Source organism: Chanos chanos, chromosome 8 (genome assembly GCF_902362185.1).
Source record: "Chanos chanos chromosome 8, fChaCha1.1, whole genome shotgun sequence".
Taxonomy (NCBI): Eukaryota; Metazoa; Chordata; class Actinopteri; order Gonorynchiformes; family Chanidae; genus Chanos; species Chanos chanos.
Genome location: NC_044502.1, coordinates 44,306,255 through 44,323,754, shown reverse-complemented (window position 1 = coordinate 44,323,754; position 17,500 = coordinate 44,306,255). Strand labels below are relative to the sequence as shown.

The following is a 17,500-nucleotide window of genomic DNA, read 5'->3' as shown; positions in this document are numbered from 1 at the left end:
CCCCACACACACACACACACACACACACACACAAGGTCTAGAGTGCTGGAGAAGCACCAGAGCTCTTAAGAAAGTCTCACAAGATTATTTTCAGTGTTTTTATTGTTATTCATTTTTTTTTCTCTCTCAAAGAAAACTCTGAACTTTAGAAGATCACTCTGTGTACATCCTATACTATCTTAAACACTCAACTCACAAAATCTTTCTTGTTTTCTTATGAAAATGGATGAACAGGATTCTGAAACATTGTTACATTGTTACATTCTGAAACATTTTGTGTCACGTTGTCTCCTAAAGCATGGAATGTGAATACACCCCCAATGCATACTTTCTGTCCCCACATTGTAAATGGTCCCCACAATGCTGCGTAAATCCCAAGGACCAACAACCTTCCTCCTCGAAAAAAAAGCTCACTGTCAGTAATGTTTCCCCTTCAAGCCCCAGGTGGAGAGGAGAGACATAATCCCTTAGACATAGGGAAGAAGTGCAGGGGGAAGCAGTTTTAATTTGCTCAGGGTTAATTGAGGTTGTAATTTTGTCCCCATATGTATAGGTTACGTTTATGCTCTGTTACATTCAAATTAAAAACTGATGAAGCTTTTTTCTCTCTCTAAATGAAGGGAAATAACAATTAAATGCTAATTAGAAACGTAGGGGTTGGTTGTATACGTGCCGACGGACAGTTATTGTCATCTCCTTATGGTAATTTGATTTTTTTTTTTTTGGCCGCTCTTCAGTGCCCTGTTCAGGTTTCCGCGTGTTCAGCAAGCATTTTTCAAATGGTATGGAATATTCCGTCCCCAGTTTACTTGGAAATGTACGAAATCCAGTCCTATGCTTTATCTGTCTGCCTGTCGAGGAGGATGTCTTTTTTTTTTTTTTCTTTTTTTTCTTTTTTTCTTTTTTTCTTTCTGTAAGTGTTAAGGGAAAGGAGGTACATTTTGGGATGTGGCGTCACCTCATATTGCAGAATCAAGCTTAATGGATTTGATTGGTGAGGAAAATGCCAAGTGCACTTTCTGAGGAAACGCTCTAACCACTTTCCTCCCTCCGGATGGAAGATGAGGGAAGAAATGACACGTCTCTGTTCAGAACCTGACTGCCTAGATCCCGTCTGCCTGTCATCTCGCTGCTTTTTTTGGGGGGGGGGTGGGGGGGGGGTTGGTAGGTGTAACGTTTCTCTGAATGGCTTCGGACGTGTAAGATAGTTCACTGACCTTCTGTCTGACGACTTCTTCTTTTTTTGTTTTCCTGGTCAGTTGTTTTCCTTTTCCGTTCTTATGGTAAACAAGGATATCTTTGGCACAGTTTTTTTGTAAAATGTTTTTTACTACGAACAACTTTTTTTGAAAGAAAGACACCGGCAATTACTGAATGATGTCTTTCTTCCACTCATTTGATTTTTCTTTTTTTTTTAGTTAAGGGTGTACGGTAAAGGCTATATTTCTTGGATGCAGCCAATCTGAGCCTTTCCGAGGAAGCCATTTAGCCAGCATTAGCCAAGTGACAGAGAACAGAGCAATGATTAGATCTCTCCCTCTCTCTCTCTTTCTCTCTCTCTCTCTCTCTCTTTGCCACTTTCCCACCCTTGAAATGGCAGAGCAGCTGTCAGACTGAAAGAGGGGTGGTGGGGGAGACTTTATTATGGAGGTGGGGGGGGGGGGGGGGGGAGGGAGGTTGAGAGGATGAGGAGAAAGAGAGAAGGAGGGAGGTGGGGTCTTTTTGTAGCTCTACCTGGGAACGGATGAGAAGCAAATGGATCGGAAAACGGCCACTCCTTATTAAAGTTCCGAGCCACAAACCAGTTGAATAAGGGATGTCCGCTGCCGGCGTGGCCGGGCTGCTGGTATCAGTGTAAGTGTAGATATGTCTCTGCCTTGTCCACAGATTCCACAATTATCTCTCTGATGTGCTCATGATGGAGCGTGTATGTAATACAATCTAAATGCAGAGAGGCACAGCGTCCGTGGCTCCGGCTGCAGGTTCAGTCTTTTCAGGATAATATGCTGATGATTATGGAAAAACGAAAAAAAAAAAAAAAATCCTACTTTGATCTGACCTCATTCTCTGAAAGAATTAACTCAGTCAATTTTTTGAAACTTAACTTTCGCTGTCGTGAAACCTCGCACGGCGGAGTAGTCATTTTCTTTTCTTTTTTTTTTCTTTTCTTTTCTTTCCTCAGTTTTGCATATACCTGACTCATTAAGTGATCAAAAACATTTACCCTCTGGTTAAGCTGTCATGAAACGCGCGCGTGCACGTGTGTGTATGTGTGTGTGTGACCAAACGAATGAATTGAGAATACGGGAGAATCAGCACCTAAATTTTTTTTCAGGCGTCGAACGACACAAATGATCTCATTTGAACACTGGGTTGGGTTTCTTTTATACGCTGCACATAGATTCCAGATTATAATCAACCAAGACCCTGCCTCAGACATTTGCTCTCTCTCTCTCTCCCTCCCTCTCTCTCCCTCCCTCTCTCTCTCTCTCTCTCTCTTTTTTTGATATATGCATCAATATCCAAGTATTCCTGGGTGCACTCAGTGGAGAGCGCATTCCGTCCTAATCTTCACAGATCCTACTTCAGGCACCATTAAGGAACCTGAGTGCATCACGCCTTTGTGTGCTTTCCTCTCTGAAGAGGCTGAAATCCTCCCAGCTTTCGCCTTGCCGTCCTCTGGGTTACGGTTATGGCCATCGTTACTGGTATTGTTTGTCGAGAGCCATACCAAAACCCCAGTGGGCTCCCAGTTGCGTCTATAATGGTACCATACAATATGCTGTGTATTCTTTAGTGGCGCCTGGTCTTTTTCTCCCCGGTCTCTCTCAGGTGAAGTGTGTTCTCGGTGATGCTAGGTCTTATCCAGAGGCTCTTGCCATGATTATAATGTAGCGTCGATGCCCCTTCGTCTCTGATGATGGGGTCGAGGTGAGGCCGCCTTATGGGGACCCTAATGAAGGCTGAACTCGTGCGTCCAAACCACCTTTGATCCAAACGACGCACTCTCTTAAATGATTGTCATTATGTTCCTGGGAGCCTGGCAACAACAGCAGAAGAAGCCAATTGGATGGTTAAGGAGAAGGACTTGACGACCTAGCATTCAAGTTGCTCCCTCTCTCTTTCCCTCTCTCTCCCTCACTCTCACTCTCTCTGTGTTCCTTTTTCATTTGACTGACAGTGTTGTATAAGGAATAACACACACCTCAGCACTCTCTTTGTATTTCATAATAGCAATAAATAAAATAAAGGTTTCATGTGGATAACAAGGGGCTGCAATTAGTGTTAAAAATTAGTTCTTTCATCGAAAACGAGGACAGGTCGGAAAGGGGTCAGCCACCATTGCCTAAGCCATTTTGCGTGTGTTTGCGTGTGCGTGTGTGTGCGTGCGTGTGTGTGAGGTAGCAGCAGTAGAGATCTGTCAGCCCTGTAACAATGACCCGTGTTAGCGTGGATTACTCCTCTAGCTGCCTGAAACACCTCCAGTTCGACGCCTTATCTGCCAAACACCAGCTGGCGCTTTCTTCCCGGCTCTTTTTTGGCCGTCGTTCGATGGGATTCGTTCGGTCACGTCTCTGACTCATGAGAGAGAGAGAGAGAGAGGGAGAAAGAGAGAGAGAGAGAGAGAAAGAGAGAGAGATTGAATTGCAGTTGTACATTTGCCCTAGTTCTTTCCCATTTGCTCTCTCTCTCTCTCTCTCTCTCTCTCTCTCTCTCTCTCTCTCTCTCTGATGTTGTGTCCCCCTCGTCGGCCTTTAATCTGGCGGGTAAGAGATGTGAGAACGCTCACAGTTCAGTCAATTATACACCCAGGCCCCGGGGAAGCTACTGCAATTTGTATGTGGAGCGGCCACTAATTTCATACCAAACACAGGCCATTTTCATATTAATGAATCTTCGGAGACCCTTTGTCCATTAAGGACCTAATGTACCATTGTGAGGACAGCAATAGTAGGATTGATGCAAAGAGGGAGAAGTCCCTCCCCCCGCCCCAACCCCCCCACCACCCCATCACCCCTTTCGATTTCTTTTGTGAATTACGGCCAAGTCGGTTCAAGATATTTCCATCCGTCTTTTTTTTTTTTTTGCCATTTGCTTTGAAATGCCGTTTAAATGTTCAGCAGATGGAGAGAACATTAAGACTTATGAAAACATAGTCCCCAGACGCATGCGTGTTTGTCCATCGTATTTACATATGCATTTCTATGACAGTGAGGCGGTCCATGTGCTCCCGAAAAGCAATGACTTCCTCTGGTCCCCCTTTCATATGCTGGCCTTAAACAGCCTTTCTTTAACTCACACCCGTCTGTTTTTTCCTCCTTCCTCTCTTTTTTTTTCCTTTCATTTGTGTGTGTGTGTGTGTGTGTGTGTGTGTGTGTGTGTGTGTGTGTGTGTGAGAGAGGAGCTTGTGTCTACAGCCAGTGCGGTCTGCATGTTTGGCAGTGGGTTCTCCGCAGGGAAAACACCGTGCTTCACTGCAGGTGTGGAACGCCAAGGGAGCTTTTGCTGCAAAGCCCAATGGTTTCTCCACTGGGACAACTATCTCTAATCACACGGGAACTTTTACCGCAGCCAACAGTATGTGTCTGTCTGTGTGTGTTTGTGTTACATAGAGAGAGAGAGAGAAAGAGAGAGAGAGAGAGAGAGAGAGAGAGAGAGAGGGAAGAAGAGAGTGGAGCATTCAGTGATAAGGGGGTTTATGCTTTGACTCACCAGCTGTCAGACTCTTCTCCTCATGCATATCCCTCTAGACTCTCTCCTGTTCCAAACACCCTGCTACTCACTTTGTCTGATTTCTCAGCGTCTTTTAGAAAAAAAGGCCTCATCTTTAAAAACTCATTCTTTATTTATTTATTTATTTATTTATTTATTTAAAGTTTCTTGTTGTTTCTTGTTGTCACTCAGACCTGGTTCACACACAGACCTGGTTCACACACAGACCTGGTTCACACACAGACCTGATTTTCACACAGACCTGGTTCACACACAGACCTGATTTTCACACAGACCTGGTTCACACAAACCTGGTTCACACGCAGACCTCATTCTCACACAGACCTGGTTCACACACAGACCTGGTTCATGATCCCGCTCAGTGTTAAAACATTTTAGCTTATTTCACTGTGGGCACAGATGACGAGCACACAACAGGCATAGAGCAGTAACAGCACTCCACAACTGAAAGAAAAAGAGAGAGAGAGAGAGAGAGACACACACAGACAGACAGAAAGAGAGAGAGAGAGAGAGAGAGAGAGAGAGACAGAGAGAGACAGATAGCGAGCAAGCGAGAGAGAGAGACAGAGAGCGAGAGCGAGTGAGAAAAGAACTGTTTTTGGAGGAGCTGCTGTGTTTCAGAATTATGTTAGATTTTCGTAGATTTTCAAAGAAGGTGATGGAATGCCGCGTGAAAATGGGCCAGAATTTGAATTGAATTGCTTAGTAAAAATGTGTTGATTTTTACTGATGACGTGAGTCTTTTTTGGAGAAAAAAAAAGGGAACCATACCAGTTCAATGTATTTGAGAGGGAGCAACAACTTCTTTTCAGCGGGTGACTCACTTCTGTTCGAGTGGCTCATAAAAATTTTTTTTTTTTCCGATTTACTCGCACACGCACACACGCACACGCACACACACACACACACATACACACACACAAACACAGAGAGAGAGAGAGAAAGATTCTACTGTCTTGTTTGTAAAAGTCTGTGTTTTGTCCATTCCTCTGACATCCTAACCAAAAGGACAGTTGTTGCAGTCGGTTCATTTATTTATTTATTTATTTATTTTGAAAGACTTGCTGACATAAATGAGAAACTGAAGAAGGTTCACAATGTGAGCTAACTGGAGCGATGGACCACCTTCAGGACATTCATTCTGCACACGCAAAAAATGACATTTTAATGGATTAATTATCTGCTCATGGCTGCGTCGCCGAAAACCAGGAGGCCGGGTTTTTTATGATAGGAAGGGAGTCGTCAGGGCAAAATGCAACACCTGCAAATCAGATTTCGAGATGAGACGGGCGATGACTGTGTGTGCACGTGTACGTCAGCGATACCAACGCCGCGCTCAGCTACCTGGTTAAGATATCGTCCGCAGGAAAGGTTAACTGCCTAGCATACAGGGGAGACCCAGTCCTAGAAGTAATTATGAGTTAATGGAATTTCAGCACGCAGGAAGAAGCAGGATTAACAATAATTAAACGAAACAAAAAAAAGTTACACTGGTGTATACCACAATGTGTGTCTTGCTCCTACTACGGTATAGTGCAGAAGGAAAAAAAAACATGTTTGGGTAAGAATGTTAAGTACACGAATGAAGGAAACGTCTAGATAGTTTAAAATGGCTTTAAGTTCCTCTCTCTCTCTCTCTCTATCTATCTTTCTCTCTCTCTCTCTCTCTCTCTCTCTCTCTCTCCCTCTTCGCACAGGGAAGAACAGTTTTATGAGTTGGAGCTGTGTTGTGGCAGGAACATGTTGTGGTGTCACATGACTGGGCAGCTGAACTATCAGGCAGATGTCTGCTATTGCACTGACCTCCTTTTCCTCATATTACAACTTCTATTTTAGAGCTTTTGGCCTCGGAGGCAATTTTCCATTCAAATAACACAATAGAGTTGCTTTTCAGCGATAAATGTATTTGTGTTTTTTTTTTTAAAAGCAAATTGAGCCAAAAAAATAAAAAAAAGAGATGTTCAGGGGCCAGAAAAAACAGCCATTATCCAAATAACACAGATTCATAACTGCCCTCAGGGAGAAGTCAATGAGAAATCCTGATAATTATTTAAAAACTCACCATTAAGAAATGCAGTCTTATTTTGAGATGGTACTAAATATCTTTTTGTTACAAAAACCCAAAAAATAAGCCAAAAAGGCAATGGTTAAGGTGTTATGTAAAATGTAATCTGAAATGACCAAAAAAAAAAAAAAAAGCCCCCAGAGCAAAGACTGTTTGGTTTATTGCTGAGATATTCTTAAATGAGGCCGTTTTGTGATAGATAAGAGAGAACAGCGTGAAAAATTGAAAAAAGATCAACTTGTATTTTCCATACGTCTTTCTTTTTTCCTCTCTCTCTCTCTCTCTCTCTCTCTCTCTCTCTCTCTCTCTCTGCCTATCGGGAGCATCTGTTAGCGATCAGATCAATTGGCTGCACTCTTTTCATGGCGCTATGCTCCTTTGGTGTTGTTTGATCAGGGAGAGATGAAAGTGAATCGGGCCTTTCATGCGAACGCTGGCCACATCGAGGAAGTGGCGAAGAGATGCTGAATATTGCTTTGTTATTATCTGAGTGAAATAGACGTGACCTCCGTGACCCCGTGCTGGACGTGAAAAAGCAAGGCCTTGCCATGGTATGAGCAAGTTAATTTGATTGCCTCTGACTCTCTCCCTCTCACCCTCTCTCTCTCTCTCTCTCTCTCTCTCTCTCTCTCTCACCCTCCCTCTCTCTCTCTCTCTTTCTCTCACCCTCCCTCTCTCTCTCACCCTCCCTCCCTCTCTCTCTCTCTCTCTGTCTCTCACCCTCCTTCTCTCTCTCTCTCACCCTCTCTCTCTCTCTCTCTCTCCCTCTCTCTCTCTCTCTCTCTCTCCCTCTCTCTCTCTGTCTCTCTCACCCTCCCTCTCTCTCTCTCTCTCGGTCTCTCTCACCCTCCCTCTCTCTCTCTCTCTCTCTCTCTCTCTCACCCTCCCTCCCTCTCTCTCTCTCTCTTTCTCTCACCCTCCCTCTCTCTCTCTCTCTTTCTCTCACCCTCCCTCTCTCTCTCTCTCTCTCTCTCTCTGTCTCTCTCTCCCTCCCTCCCTCTCTCTGTCTCTCTCACCCTCCCTCTCTCTCTCTCTCCCTCTGTGTCTCTCTCTCCCGCCCTCCCTCTCTCTCTCTCTCCCTCCCTCCCTCCCTCTCTCTGTCTCTCTCACCCTCCCTCTCTCTCTCTCTCTCTCTCTGTCTCTCACCCTCCCTCTCTCTCTCTCTCACCCTCTCTCTCTCTCTCTCTCTCCCTCTCTCTCTCTTGGTGTCTCTCTCTCTCTCTCACCCTCCATCTCTCTCTCTCTCTCTCTCTCTCTCTCTCCCTCTCTCTGTTTATATGTGTCTCTGTGCCCACAGTTCATAGCCTATGCTCTGCACTGTAATCTGTATTGTCTCTGCTTAGAGACTTTGATGGGTAATATTCCATATTGGACCTTAAAGACGAGATCTTAGGGACAAATCTCATGCAACAACAAAAAAAAAAGAAATAAAAATCTCACTATCACTGATTGCCCTGATGCAATCAATTCAGGTTTTCAGAAATCTTTGAATACTTCAAAGCCCGTAATGTTGTCGGTCGGTCGGTCAGTCAGTCGGTCGGTCCTGCCTTAACCGTGCTATAAAGGTCCTTATTTCATCCTAAAGGTTGTCCACGCACCACAGAATGTCTTCCCACGCAAAAAAAAAAAAAAAAAGTCATTTCACGTGGGTTTAAAAAAAAGAGAGAGAGATCGGCGTGGAGAAACCAGAAAGGATTGACTTGGCATTTTCCTCTTTTGCGTTTTAGAGGCGCGAGGCTGCCTGTCCGTAATGCCTTTTTAGTGCATTGTTATCGTCTGGCCCTTTGGGATTACTGTAGGGGTGTTGTATGGAAATGTATAGTCATTAGCAAACCAGCGTCGTGGCTTATGGGCCGTCTTCGCTTCATGATGGATGAACCTGAACCCCCCCCCCCCCCCCCCCCCCCCCCCATGTGAGACGTTAAGAATGAGTGTCCCGCCCACGTCTGAATTAATCTCCTGTGCCCATCTCGGGTTCCCCCGCCGTCAGTCAACGCAAATGCCATCTGCTACGCCCCGTGCCCCCTTGCCGCCAATCGCCTCGGCTAGCGTCGCGGGATTGGTTGATTGGAAATCAAGAGGAGGCGCCGTTATTGTGTGGTTTCCTAATGAAGTCCCGGCACCAATTTGCATGGCCACACAAATAGGGTTTTTTTTTTTTTTCTTTTTTTTTTTGCCTCCCCCCTTCTCATTTCATTTCTTTCTTTTTTTTTTTTTCTCTTTTCGTCTTCCAGTGGGTAAATAAAATGCATATTAAAACGTATAGCTGCATTGGGCATTTAAGATGCAGGGCAATCAGATAACACAAAGTGTAATTAGAGCTGCCTTAATTAATGAAGGTTGCATATTTCGTCTCCCATCTATCTCAGCCAAATCAGGTCTGATATTCCAAATCATTTTTTTTTTCTTTTTCTTTTTCTCTCTTTCTTTCTTTCTTTCTTTTTCTGTGGTCGGAAATTAAAGTTCTGTTTTTCCCTCTGTACCTTTTTAAAAAGGATGACAATAAGAAGAGCTGTCCTTCCCCTTGCACATTCACTGTTTTTTATTTATTTTTTTTTTTCTTTCTTTCTTTTTCCTGAAATGATATAGCCAACAATCTGCATAATCTAATCTGACACATTTGCTTGAATATACATTGGGATGGTGTGAAATGGCATTGGAGTTTATTTCATTTGAAAGATAAGCCTGTGTAGAAGAGGCGTTGATGAAAATGATGGCCAGTTTATTAGTTTATAGCTTTTAAGGTAAAGGTTTTTGAAAAGGCAGGATATTACGGAGGTCGTATATGTTCATGGAGCGGGACACGACTACCTTATCAGCCAGTGAGTCCTCATTATGGGACACACTGAGAAGTCATTAGAGTGAATGTGTTATCGTGAACTCCAGTAGGTCACTGTTCAACTTCCCTCACTGGTGTGTGTTCAGGTCCTGAGAACGCTGAACGCAGCAGCTCCAACAGTTCATACAAATCCACGGGGCGGGAGACAAACAAATAAACAAACAAATAAACAAACGAACGAACAAAGACCACAAAGGAAGAAAATACCCACCCCCCCAAAAAAATCAACTTACGAAGATATAGAAAATCAAGAAATATGAAAGCACACTGCTCTCTCTCTCTCTCTCTCTCTCTCTCTCTGTCCCTTTCTCTCTCTCTCTCTCTCTCTCTCTCTCTGTCCGTTTCTCTCTCTCTCTCTCTGTCCCTTTCTCTCCCTTTCTCTCTCTCTCTCTCTCTGTCCCTTTCTCTCTCTCTCTCTCTGTCCCTTTCTCTCTCTCTCTCTCTCTCTCTCTCTCTGCGTGCCTGTCACACCCACCCACCCCTGTCTCTTTGCTTTCCGTTCCTTTCGACTCCATGAACAATGTGATTGGTTTAGTACGGCGAGCAGTCGTAGAGCAGAGCCAAGCCGAGAGCTGCACATTACACCTGATCCACATGAAAAACTGAACATGACAGTTTAACTTATCACTGAGCCAGACCGGTTCAGATCACATTAGACCACTGACACTCTGTTCCAGAGAAACACTACTGAAGAAAAAACAGAATCTTTTCAGTTTGGCTTGAACTGAGTTCTCTCTGTGTTTATGATATTATCACACAGACAATTCTCCATTTAACCAAACACTCAGTTCACGTCTATTTCTCTTCAAGCTGTTCATACTCTCTCTATTACACACCAGTGCTGAAAACTGCCATTCAGACACAACTCCCACGATGCAATGTCTTTTTCATACTGAAGCGAAAAACACAAATTGTTCCAGAATTAAAAAAAAAAAAAAAACACGTATTGGGTCGCGGTTTCCAGGCTACGGCAAATAGCCTCGATGTCACGTGACACTTGCTGCTGAGCCCTTGTGATTGCGGCGGCGGCGTGAAACTCAGACAGACCGTCTCTCACTTTCCTCCAATTGCCATGCAGCGCTAGTGACGACCCATAATCCTTTTCTCCCGCGTGGAGAATCGAGCGCGAAACGCGCGGCCGTTAATTCATCCCGGATCTTTCTCCATGTCTCAGCAGAGCAAGGGGGGCCTGCGGTATCTGTGCTGCTAATCAGCTGGTATTCTTCAGACTAATTAATTCTTTTAATTTTCATTTTCTAATGTGTGGGCACCCCCCCCCCCACCCCGTGCAGCAGGGGACAAGTGAGACAGACTAGATGTCGGGGGGTGCGGGGGTGGGTGGGTGGTGGGTATGCGGGCAGTTGGTGGTGGTGATGGTGATGAAGTGGGGGACTTGGAGGGGATTTGGTGGTGCGAGGGGGGGGGGGGGGTGGTGGGACTCAATGAACACAATAGATTTTAATTGTGAAAATGGACTGTAATCAACAAATCCACTGCCCCCCCGCCCCCCCCCCCCCCCCCCCCCCCCCCCAAGAAAGAAGAAGAAGAAGAAAATGCTTTCCCACTCACTCTGCCTCTTCCTCTCTTTTTTGTGTCTATTGCTGATAAGGATTTTGGGGGATAAATGATGGGTATAAATGAATGTGATTAAATTGTTTCCAGAGCCAGACATCTGCACTGTTCACGTCTGTCTCTTTCAAAGCCAGGCTCTTTTTAACGGCAGGAAATGAATTCGGTTCAGTCTGGGTCTTTTTTTTTTTTCTTTAATCTTCCCTCTTCTTTTTTTTTTTTTTCTTTTCTTTCCTCCCTCTTTCGCTCACTCTCTTTCTTTCTCAGAGAAACTTTTGCCTCTGAATGGGGACGTGAACATGGACCAAGACAGTTTTCACTCCACTCCACTGTAGTTTTTGGCTTTGGCTTTAACTTTCTGAAAGACACAGACAGAAACCTAGACATCTCTCTCTCTCTCTCTCTCTTTTTCTTTTTCTGTCTGTAACTGATGGTAAATTATTATCCTGCCTCGCCGTCATTTGCCTTTCCTGGGAAAAGTCTGAGATCATTATGAAGTAGCTTCACAGGTTTGGATGAGATCTGCTCCTGGTCTAAATAGCCCTTTCACTTTGGCCTCATTTAAATTTAAAGAGTGAAGTGGAGGGTAGTCCGGGGGCTTTTGCTACAGAGAACATCATTCAGTTTTCGGCTCTTTGGTTCTCTTCTCAACACTTCTTAAAAGCTTAGCAAGATATTGAGAATTGAGTCGTTTTTGTCAGTTTTTAATGATTTTTTTTTTAACATTTCTGGTTGACATCTTCAAATGCAGTATCCTTTACCCAGAAGTTTCTTTTGGTCTGAGGACTGAGTTAAATCATGTTTGCGAAATCGCTTTTGATATTTAAAAGAATTCAGACGTTTATTCTCAGTGGCCTACCTCAATTCCCTTCTCACTCCTGTCACATCGTCTCCATTTTCTGTCATCTGTCGTCTTAAACAAACACTCTCTCTCTCTCTCTCTCTCTCTCTCTCTCTCTCTCTCTCTCTCTGTCTCTCGTGCGCGCGCGTTCCTGTGTAACTCAGCCCATTTCAGAAGTCTCTGGTGATTCTCTCAGTGCGGACACAGCGTTCGTTGGGCGAGGCTTTTTGGGGGTTTGACTAATTTTGGACTTGCTGGCATGTCTTCGTGTGTCACCTTTGTGAACACCTGTCCAGAGTTTTTACCGGACTGAATCAAACAGCATGGCAAAGGGCTCCATTCAGTTTCCGCTCACCTATCCATTCTTTCTTTCTTTCTTTCTTTCTTTCTTTCTTTCTTTCTTTCTTTTTCTTTCTTTCTTTCTTTCTCTCTCTCTTTCTTTCTTTCTTTCTTTCTTTCTTTCTTTCTTTCTTTCTTTCTTTCTTTCTTTCTTTCTTTTTGCCTCAGTCCTGTAAGGGGAAATGAGAAGTGGGGATGGGACTGTTTAAGAGTGCTCGGGTTAGACCTGGGAGGGGGGCGGGTGGGGGGGTGGTCAGAAGGTAGGGCCAGATTCTGGTATTCCCATTCAGAGATCCACGCTGCAGAGTAGAAGGAAAGTGTGTTGGGGGGGGGGAAATCAAGTCTCAAATCTCCCTCTCCTACCACTGGTTCCAGATGGAAAACAAAATAACACATCCTATCTCCTGCTGCCAAATTTTGTCATCATTATGAAATTAACCTAGGAATACGAGAATGTTTCTGACCGAGAGAAAGAGAGAGAGAGCGAAAGAGAGAGAGAGAGAGAAAGAAAGAGAGAGCAAAAGAGAGAGAGAGAGAGAGAGAGATGCAGAGAGTGTGCATGGAAAATCTCAAAACAGATGTACCAGCCTGAAGCAGCTGCCTTCTCTTAAACATCTGCTGTCTGGGTTATCCCGAAATTAGGAATCTTCTTCTTCTTCTTCTTCTTCTTCTCTCCCCCCCCACCCCCCCTTGTATGTAGTGAGGTTTCTTATTTGTGTGTGTCTAGTTTGTTTTAGGGAGTTTTTCTCTCTCTCTCTCTCTCTCTCTCTTTCTCTCTCTCTCTCTCTCTCTCGCTCTCGCTCTCGCTCTCTTTTTTTTTGTTCAGTGCCCGTAGCCATTTCGATGGCTAATATTGCTATGAGGATTTGGAGCAGAAAGTCTAGTTGGGCCTTGGCTGTATTGGATTCCTGTCCAACGGCTTGGTCTGCTGGGTTGCACTCCTCGGCGGTTTGCTCACTAATGGTGTGCATATTTTGATCCGCATTGTGTAGCGTGCTAAAGCTGGCTGACCTGACATCCAAGTTTGTTGTTTGTGGAGTTTGGTTTTGCCCTTCAGTCATTTATCTCCTTACAACATCGCCGCTTTCCAAAACGAGCTGTTTTTTTTTGTTTGTTTTTTTCTTCTTTTTTTCTCTCTCTGCACAGGAGTCCCAGAACAGAAGGGAAGCTGTATTTGTTGGGGTCACAGAGTAGAACCAAAAAAAAAAAAAAAAAGGTTGACGGGGGGGCTTTACTTGTCCTCCTGTCACTGTAACTAATGCCCCTTTGGTTTAGGGTTCCCCTCCTGACCCTTTTTTTGGGGAAGCAGATCCAGCTTGTGAAACACCTCCTCGGAGGCCAGGCGAGTGATCGTCTTTGCAGATGCAGGGTCATTTTTGGGTGGGTGGGTGGGTGGGGAGGGGGTGGGGTAAATTAAAATGTCTTTGAGAGGGGGTAGACTAGTCGTCCTCGTCCATGGATTTGTTTCATGCAGTTGTTCATGGAATCGTCTTATGTGGATATGTGACCTCTGGAAGCAGCCAAGAAATATGCTCTATTATTTAAGGTCTTTTTTTTTTTTTTTTTAGATTATTATTGTAATTATTTCCATTCTCCTGTCGCAGGAGTGACATGTATGTTAGGGTCCACCTTTGTTTGCTCTGTTTGGTTCTGTGTAAGTGTTTCTTAGATACGCCACAGTTCATATAATCAGGGTTGTTATGAAACAAGTCCAACCCTAAAGATGGCAAGGGCTACAGCTAGCAGCAGCAGCAGCAGCAGCAGGGACAGAGGCGGCGTATGATTGGTTGAGATTGGCAGAGACAGCGCGTGATTGGCTGTCTGAGTTGACATAAGTTGCCGTGACACCAGTATATGTTCTGTCGTGGCCTGCGTTTCATTACAGAAGCACGGCAACGTCCCGTTTGGAAACTGGAAAAGCCCGCAGAAGCGAAAGAATATCGCATTACAAAGGGTCTAATTATCGAAAGGGACAATTCATAAGAGGGTCGAAAACAGATTGAACCCACCCTGTCAGAAGAGCTATATTTTCAGCACCCCTTCTGATGTGTGTGAAGGCTACACACACACACACACACACACACACACACACACACACACACGTATGTACACATGTATCCACGAAAGACGAGCAGAGAGTGGAGTACATGTGTTTTTGCTTCTGACTTGAGCTATTTGGTTTGATGGCACTGATTAATGGGTTCTATAGTGTTACATGATGTGTACTGGCGGGTTCGGGGGGAGGGGGGGTGGATGTGTGTTTGGACAGTGAATGATTTCCCCTCGTTCCTTTTGACCGCACGGCGGAGTTCAGGCCAAGTGAAGACACATGGGTAATTTTAGCAGGCCCAGTCTGAGCTCTGCCACCATATGGTTCAGATTAAACATGTTCAGTGCAGCTTCATCTTCACCATACACCGCTGCACTGTGCGCTCTCCACCCCTTGTCTAACACACACACACACACACACACATACAGATACACGCACACACACACACATACTACTCTCTTCTCCACTCTCTGTTACAAACACACACACACGCACGCACACTGTGGGCCTCTCAACTCTTTGTCTCTCTCACATACGTACACATACATATATACACACACACATATACTCTACACCCCTCCCACTCTGTCACACACACACACACACACACACACACACACACACACACACACACACTCACACACTCACACACACAGACAGCACGAGTGCTGTGGCTGAGGGCTTGCATAAGTGTTTTTGAAGTTCAAGTTTTTGAACATGTTTGTGTGTGTGTGTGTGTTTGTGTGTGTGTGTGTGTGTGTGTGTGTTACGCACCTGCTCTGAATGTGTGCATATTTGTGTGTATGTTGCTTTGGCTCTAGATGCCTAAATGACAGGTTGAGCTCTTTTCCTTCTCTGTTTGTCTTACACGCCTGGGCTCTGGCGTCTTCAAGATTACAGCTCTCTCTCTCTCTCTCTCTCTCTCTCACACACACACACACACACTTATTCCTCTCTCTTTTCTCTGACAGGAAATGGCCAAGATTCTCAATCATCCCAGAGTCTACGCCTTCCTGCATGTCCCCGTCCAATCAGCCTCTGACAGTGTCCTGATGGACATGAAGAGAGAGTACTGCGTGAATGACTTCAAACACGTCGTCGACTTCTTAAAAGACAGGTGAGGCATCAGACCTGGGCTTTCGTGCAGTTGTCAGAATAGTCAGTATTTCTTTGTCCCCGTTAGCTGTTCTCCAATCAGTTATATGCCAAATGAATCCGTGCAGACACAAAGAAACTCTGGTCTAGAGGCATAGTCTCTTCATCACCATCATCCATTTGTGTACACACTGGTTTCCTAACCAGACCTGGTTCAATTAAGCACTTGAAGTATGTCAAAAACTGGGCCTGGTCCCAGTACTCCTCAGAATGTCCTCTGTCGTTGGGAAGGCGCTCTCCTAATCTACAGGATAAATAACAGTCTTGATGAAGACTCTTTAGGGCGTTCAAAGGGTGTTTGTCTGGTATTGTCCTCAGCACACTCAGTCCTGTTAGAGTTATAGTACCTGGTAGAGTTATAGTACCTGTTAGAGTTATAGTACCTGTTAGAGTTATAGTACCTTTATCAGAAAGGACGCACAGTGAAGGAGACACGGCAGACAATTGGAGCAAGGCCCAGTCACTCAAATACTTAAAACACATGGTGGACATGAGGTCTGTTTCTTGCTTTGTAGTTCCCTAAGCAGGGAGAACTGATGGTACAGTATCTGTGGCTGTGTGTAAAGGAGCACAGACTGTAACATAGAAATATATTGCCTATTCCTGGATGACTTGTATTGTTTTTTTGTTGTTGTTTTTGTTTTGGGTTTTTTTGGGTTTTTTTCTTGGCAACTCCAATCAAATACGACCTCTACTCTTACAAGTCTCCAGTAATACTCCTCTTCTCTCACTCAGGTTTGCCATTTGTGGCTTATCACCCCCTCCTACCCCCCACCGCCCCCCTCCCAAAAATACCTTCATGTACAAAGGAGACTTAGAACTGACGTTCGATTTAATGAGTTGAGAAAATTACTTGTTATTATTAGAGATTCTTTTGGGGTAAACACAGAGGAGTAGACGTTTATTTTTCATTATGATGAGTCCAATAAAACTTTTTCTTTTTTTTTTCTTTCTTTCTTTCTTTTTTTTTTTTTTTTTTAAACTTGTCAGATAAAACCGAACAACACATGCAATAGCGCGGATTAAATCGTGACATTTTGCAAATGCCAGTTTTTTATGAGTCTAATAAGATGGACTTAACTTCTGATGAATGTGTTTTTTGGATTCTGCTAAAGTGGTTATGTTTGAGAAAGGATTAAACAGTGCGAGATTCCGACTGCTGGGGAAGATTCAATGGACCAAGTCTATGGAAGCTACAGAGTTGTAGATTATTGCTTTCTCAGGCAAAGGGGTGCATGGATCAGAGTTTGTGTATGAATGGCTTAGGACATCAGAAAAACTTGTTTAATTAAGCCTGTCCTCCTCTCTCTCTCTCTCTCTCTTTCTCTTTCTCTCTCTCTCTCTCTCTCTCTCTCTCTTTCTCTCTCTCTCTGAGATCCCCTCTTCTGTGTCTGTTTCTGTCAACAGAAAAGAAAAAAAAATAGTGGAGAATTCATCTTTATTCAATAGAATCTTTACACAACAGAATGGATTGACATTTGTTGTTTTGTAAAACTTAATCGCTTCCTCTTCGTCAGATTCATGGTTAAGGTTTTCTGTGTTGCGTCCACGCGTCGGTGCCTGGTTGTGGAGAGTCCATCGTGTCTATCCATGAGCTTTAATGTGTCCTAGAACCTTCTGGAACAGCGCAAGTTTTCTGCCTCTCTGCTCCCGGAAACCCATATCGCTGCCCGTTTCAGATTTTTCCCCGCTCAGCCTGGTGCACCTGACTCTCTGACTCATTAACCCCTTAATTGTCCCTCAGACCTCTGATTGGCTGAGTCAGGCCTGTCAGATCAGGGTGAGCTGTGGGCAGATGGGTGTTAACTCGTCTCGTCGGCTGAAGACTTCTCATTATTGTAAAATCGCTTGCGTGCGCCGATGTGATATTTAGGGTTTTAGCAGCGTGGGACATACAAGAGCAGTAGT

At 44.4% G+C, this 17,500-nt stretch overlaps 1 protein-coding gene across 1 annotated transcript in view; it reads left to right on the top strand.

The window, feature by feature from the left end:
- The window catches only part of cdkal1 (CDK5 regulatory subunit associated protein 1-like 1), a 336,749-nt gene that overhangs the window by 190,931 nt on the left and 128,318 nt on the right, over window positions 1-17,500 (top strand). Inside the window, exon 10 of the mRNA XM_030781973.1 lies at window positions 15,409-15,554. Within this exon, the coding sequence (XP_030637833.1) occupies window positions 15,409-15,554 (146 nt within the window). The remainder of the gene's footprint in view (window positions 1-15,408; window positions 15,555-17,500) is intronic.